The sequence below is a fragment of the Galeopterus variegatus genome, unplaced genomic scaffold (assembly GCF_000696425.1).
Source record: "Galeopterus variegatus unplaced genomic scaffold, G_variegatus-3.0.2 Scaffold53, whole genome shotgun sequence".
Classification (NCBI taxonomy): Eukaryota; Metazoa; Chordata; class Mammalia; order Dermoptera; family Cynocephalidae; genus Galeopterus; species Galeopterus variegatus.
The window spans coordinates 1,282,841-1,288,608 of NW_007726164.1; the positions used below are offsets into that span (position 1 = coordinate 1,282,841).

The following is a 5,768-nucleotide window of genomic DNA, read 5'->3' on the forward strand; positions in this document are numbered from 1 at the left end:
CCCCCCCCCCCCCCCCCCCCGGGACATGTACCTCCCCATTATGGGTTTGCTGGAGTGGGGAGAACTGGGCTGAGGTGGGCCCAGTAGAGTCCCATGCTTATGCCTTTGCAGGCCCTGGAGTCACACTACTTGGGTTCAGATCCACCACTTTGCAGTTTTGTGATCTCAGGCAAGTTGCTTATCATTTCTAACAGTTTCCTTATCTGTAAAATGGGGATGTTATCTTATACCTACTTCAAAGGGGTCTTTGGAAAGTTAAATTAGATAATGCCTATAAAGTACTTAGCATGGTTTTTTTTAACATAAGGCTCATTAGACTATAGGATTTTTTGTTTGTTTGTTTGTTTTGATGGCTAGCCACTAGAGGGATTGAACCGTAGACCTTGGTGTTATCAGCACCATGCTCTAACCAACTGAGCTAACTGGCCAGCCCCTAGTTCTTATTAATTTAAGGAAGTGGGATTCATGTGATATTGGTTATATAACCACTTGGGCTTGGGGATTATAATACCTGTCTTTAAATCTTGAAGATTTGTTGGGTGGAAGAGAGAGCTGAGTTACGACAAAGAGCCTAGAAAAACAGATATTATGTCACTGTAAGAAAGAGCTCTCTATTAATAACTATGAGACCTGTCCAACAAAAGCACCACAGCCTGAAGTAGAAGTGAGCACCCTGTCACTGCAAGGGTATGACCCCAATCAGGGACACTAAAATGGAAGGACATTTTGGCATGAGTAGTTTAGACATATGGCCTCCATGGTTGCACTTCCAGCCCAGAGTCTCTTGGTTCCTAGATAATTGAGGCTTCCTGGGTCAGTCTGGAGGGGATGTGATCCAGGGGTGAGCCCCCTCAGAGAGCTACCTGCAGTGGCACAGCTGTTTTTCTGCTTGGAGTTCTGTCGGGACTCTTTCATCCAGGGGAAGATCTGCTTGCTGATGGTGGCTGAGGAGCTAGAAGTATTGGACCCACCCTTGGCCTTCTTTGCAGGCATTCCACCTCCAGGATTGGTGGGTGAGGATGGAGGTAGGGTTGGTGGTGGAGGAGGGGGTTGTGGTGGCTGTTGCTCTGAGTTCAGACCAGGAGGCTGGCTGCCACCACCCCCACCCTGGCTGTTCCCAGTACCCGATCGCATGCAGCTGCCATTGAGTTCGGATCCTTTGTGGGCTGGGGCTCGAAGAGGTGTAGAACTCTGGATGGAGCAGGCCGAACCTGGGTAATCGGTGTCCAGGGAGTTGGCAGCTGCAGGGGGTGGGTAGGGCTGATGGGGGGTGCTATAGCCGTAAGTGTCAGTGGCTTTGCTGTAGCCATAGCCTCCGAAGAGTCCTGGGTTTTCATAGTAAGTAGCCTTCTGCATCTTGCACTCAGGAAGTTCCAAGGCCTGCTGACCCTGCTCAAATAACATTGACTACCACTGTGTCCTTCACCATTGCTTCCAATATCTGCTGAATTCTGAGAGGTGGGCCAGCCTCCAGGCTCCAGGTGACCTGCAGAGAAGAAAAGTGAGAGGCCCCAGAAGGGCTGTCATTGGCAAGACCAGTCAGTATAGAAGGACTAGCCAAGGCTCTCTGCTTCTTACCCACTTCGTGGTGGGGGGCGGGGATGGGCAAGATGATGGATCTGGGATTTGATGAAGTTTGACTTATTTGAATTCTTTAAAATTCAGAAGAAATTTCTCCTAAATGTAAGAAAACACCTTTCCTTATCTTTAGCTCAACTCTAGCCAAGGGAAAGGGCTTTCTCCCATCCCCAGATACAATTTTCTTTCTCCAAGATTGTCAATTTAGCCTTTGAAACTTCATGGAAAAACACTATGGTCTCATATGTTTTACTGGCTGGTTCTCTCACTGAACTGTGAGCTCCTTGTGGGCAGGAACTGTGTCTTATTTATCTATATATTCCTAACATCCAGTGCAGTGTCCTGTGTGTAATAATTGCAACAAATGCTTATTGAATAAGTAAATGAATGAATGGATCAATCGGCCAATCATAAGGTCATCCCAGCGTTTTGATGGGCAAAAGAAAGCCCTGTAACACACTGAGAAGAGCCAGGAGTCTCAAAAAAAAAAAAAAAAGTACCTGGTTACAAAATCACAGCATCTTTCATGAAGACCTAGATAGTCCAATTTGAAATGACCAGGTGAGAATCAGCCCAGTTATCTCTGTGGGTCAGCACTGTGAAATCTACAATGTAGAAAACTAGGAGTTAAAAACCAAGAAGAGAACTTAGAGACTCCCAGACTTATTTTGAAACTAGAAAATATCTTCTCTTTTATTTATGTTTTTCTAGACCCTTTACTTTGTCCTCCCACTACTTTTAAATAGACACCATTAGAAATGTGTGAGGAGATTTAGGATTTGAAATACATATATCATGGGTGAATGGAGAATACTTTGTATTATAACTTTATTATTTTTACCCTAGATCTATTGTATAAATAGATATTATTATTGACCTCTGCTCTGGATCATCTTTTCCACCCCACCTCCCACCCAACCCATAACCAATGAGATAACCTCTCATGACATGATGAATGGACCTAGAATTAGAAGAAGAAGAAGAAGAAAAAAAACCACTAAAAATTTCTACTCCTTTTGTATCCCCTGACTCTTGATAGGGGTTTCCCTTCTCACCCTCCCACCCCCCCTTTCTGAAAGGCTCCTAAGGAGTTAAAGTATAACTAATACCATTCAATCACTGTTGTCTGTTTGATAAAGAAAACTCATAGGTCAGCTCCCTGGTCTTAATTCTTGATTTTCTCTTTCAGGCAAACTCCCAGCCTTCCATCCTGGTCATCGTGATGGACCACGTTATCTAGACAGCATATGTGGCCCAAAACCTCTTCTCCCCCCTCACTCATTTTCCCTCTACTTTCACCAAAGAGCCTAACCCAATTTTAAAAATTATTCACATTAGCCTTTTTTTGGTAGTATTGTTGCCCACTTTTTTTTAAGAATATAAGTAAATACACCATTTATCTTGATGAGAGACAAGCCCTTCTCAATAAGATATTATAACACTAAGATGTTATGTTGTAGAAATTACTTCTATTAGTGTTTTTAAATGTATGCAGTTAGAGTATCTTCCTAACAAAACTGGACTTGATCTTTCTTTCCATAACTTTTCTATGTCATTCAGACTGTTAAAGCTACTATCAAATGAACAGCTAAATCCTCATCCTGCGACTAATATTTACATACATTTGTCCCCAGGCCAAAGTACCAAGCACTCTGGGTTTGGTTAAGTTTCAGGGCTTTTCTGGGATCCTGCTTCCAGTCTTAACTCTCTGGATGTCTAAATGGTCACATCAGATGCTCAGACCAGCAGAACTTGCTGTTGCTTCTGTCACTCCATTTACAACCGTGGAAGCAAAACAGCCCCCTCCTGCCTCCCAGTTTGACCAAGTTTATCTTGATAGGTGGAACAGTCACATGAAAATAGCTTCTTTAGGAACTGACCAGGTCTTTGGGACAGATGGCTTTACATGCATATTTATTCCTATAGCATATTTCTAGAAAGAGCTCTGTGTACACACCTCAAAAGTACAAATACTGGGCAGCTTTCTTGAGTAACCACAGAATCTGGTCTCCCGCCTGCTTACATTGTCTTAAGGAATTTCCAGGCCCCCTCAATGATGATTCACTATCTTAATGTCCATTTCCCCAAAAGTAAGGGCAGTGGTGCTGTCCTCACTGTGAAGGACTTTGCAGCCCCCCCCCCCACTTCCCAATACATCATCCCAAAGAAGCCACCTCTCCTAAAAAAAAAAACAAACCAAAAACCTGAGAATATTGGTACAAAACTGGCAAGGCGGCTTATTTTTTTCCAGAAATCCCCACTCCTTGTGAACTCTGCTTGAACCTAAAAAGCTGGAACGGGTCATAAATCACTTGGACAATGGTCAACTGTTCAGTGGCTCATCTTTTCGATCACTCCCCCCCCCCCCCCCCCTCTTTTTTAAAGCTTTCTTTTCTCGCCCTTTGGTACCTTTGCTCATTTGGGTTCCAAGACCCAAATGCCTTGGGGCATAGACGAGGCCGTGTAGGGGGAGGGGCAGTCCAGCTTGGCTCGGCATTTCTTCGAAGTCCTCAGCCTCCCTTTTCTCTCCCAACATCTCCGCTCCACCCTCCAGCTCGGTGAACCGGCCAGAGCAGCCTCCCCAAACCCCGCTAGCGCCACCCCTGCCCTTCCTGGGGAAGGGGCACTAACTGGGGTCTGGCTTCTCCTTTCTCATGGTCCCGGGAAGCTGACCAACTCAGCTCGCAGACCCATCCACAGACTAGGAATAAGTCTCCAGCCTGGAGGAAGGCGCCCCGGAAGCGACCATCGCCTGCTTGCAGGCCGCACCGGCCCGCCGCGCCTCCGAAGCAGCCGAGCCCGGATAGCTCACTGCACTTAATTCTGCCCAGGATCAATACCTAATATGATACCGAATAAATAAAAGGCGCACACAGCGGCCAGGGGACGGGGTTATTAAGCAGCTGGAGCTCTCACGGTGCATATCAATGCACCTGTCATTGTGGTTTGTAACAAAATTTATGACTGCGACCACGGTGGCAGTAAACGCTTCAGTAAGGAATGAAAAGAAAAACATTTCCCAAGGCCCGGCACTTTTCAGAAGTGGAAAGCAGGCACCGCGTAGGAGGCAGCGCAGCAAAAGAATTCCCTATTCCGCACTTTTCCCGCTTGCGCACCCGGCAAGCAACAGAGATGATATAAAGTGGCAGGCACTCGCCTCTGCGAGCAGCTCTGCTCGGCAGCAGGAGGCCGGACGGGACGCGCTCAGCCTCGCCGGGGACCAAAGGCCTGCTGCCCGCGGTGGCCACAGACGCCGGAAGACTCGCCCGGACGCTCGGAGGCCCGCCTGGCGCTCGCTCGCCCACTGTGGCTGTGGAAAGTCCGCGGGATTGGGGAGGGAGGGGGCGACAGTCGCCGGGCTGTGAGTAGAGCTGCAATCCTAGTAAATCACGGACGGTAGTCAGTCCGTGCAAGTTGAAAGAGAAGGGGGAGGCGATGGAATCTCCTTGCGTCAGTTTCTCTCAAAATTCTCTAATGTTCGGGTTGGCTGCGGCTCCTCTCCTTGGTTTGCCTAAACCAGAGCCCCAGAAGCCCCGTGATCTCCTTCTGGCGGCCAAGGCTTTTGCTGGCCAAGACTATTGCTGGAACGGATCAACGATTCTCCCTTCCCTGTGGTTTTGCTACTTGGGGATTTTGAAGCCACTTCTTTTCGGGTTTGCTCGGAAGGGGATTTATTTACGTTCTACCCAAGTTCTCCCGATCTCTCAACCTGAGCTTCTAACGCCCAAGGGGAAGCTCTGGGCGCGTCTTCTAAATCACTCTTATTTAGCCCAGATAACTCAATACTGTAAGGCACTGGGCTCACCCCATTAAAGCGCCATAAATTCTAAGGCCGATGATCGGTTATCATGTAACGGGCGGCAGTTCACACTGAGGTGATCCACTTCAAAGCTGCCTTTTGTTTTATGTCTTGATGTATGAATACTGAGATGGCTACCTTGAGTTGCAGGACAGAATATAGCGGAATTTTTTTTTTTAATCACACCCACTCACCACAGTTATGTATGTGTGTGTTTTCTTGAATTTTGTCTCTCTTTTTGTAAGCTCTTAGGGTTTCTTTTGATATTCTGTGGAGGTGGATCTAGAACAAAATGGAAAACTCTGAGTTGCAGCTGGTTCTTTCTTACAAACACTTAATGTCGAGAGGCTTTACCCTATTTAAGGGTTTCATAATCAATGTGACTATTGTA

At 46.7% G+C, this 5,768-nt stretch overlaps 1 protein-coding gene across 1 annotated transcript in view; it reads right to left on the bottom strand.

Annotated features, from left to right (window-relative positions):
- HOXD3 (homeobox D3) overlaps nucleotides 1-1,582 on the bottom strand; it is a 3,668-nt gene extending 2,086 nt beyond the window's left edge. Inside the window, exon 1 of the mRNA XM_008573691.1 lies at nucleotides 864-1,582. Within this exon, the coding sequence (XP_008571913.1) occupies nucleotides 864-1,404 (541 nt within the window). The 5' untranslated portion in view covers nucleotides 1,405-1,582. The remainder of the gene's footprint in view (nucleotides 1-863) is intronic.
- Nucleotides 1,583-5,768: the final 4,186 nt, after the last annotated feature.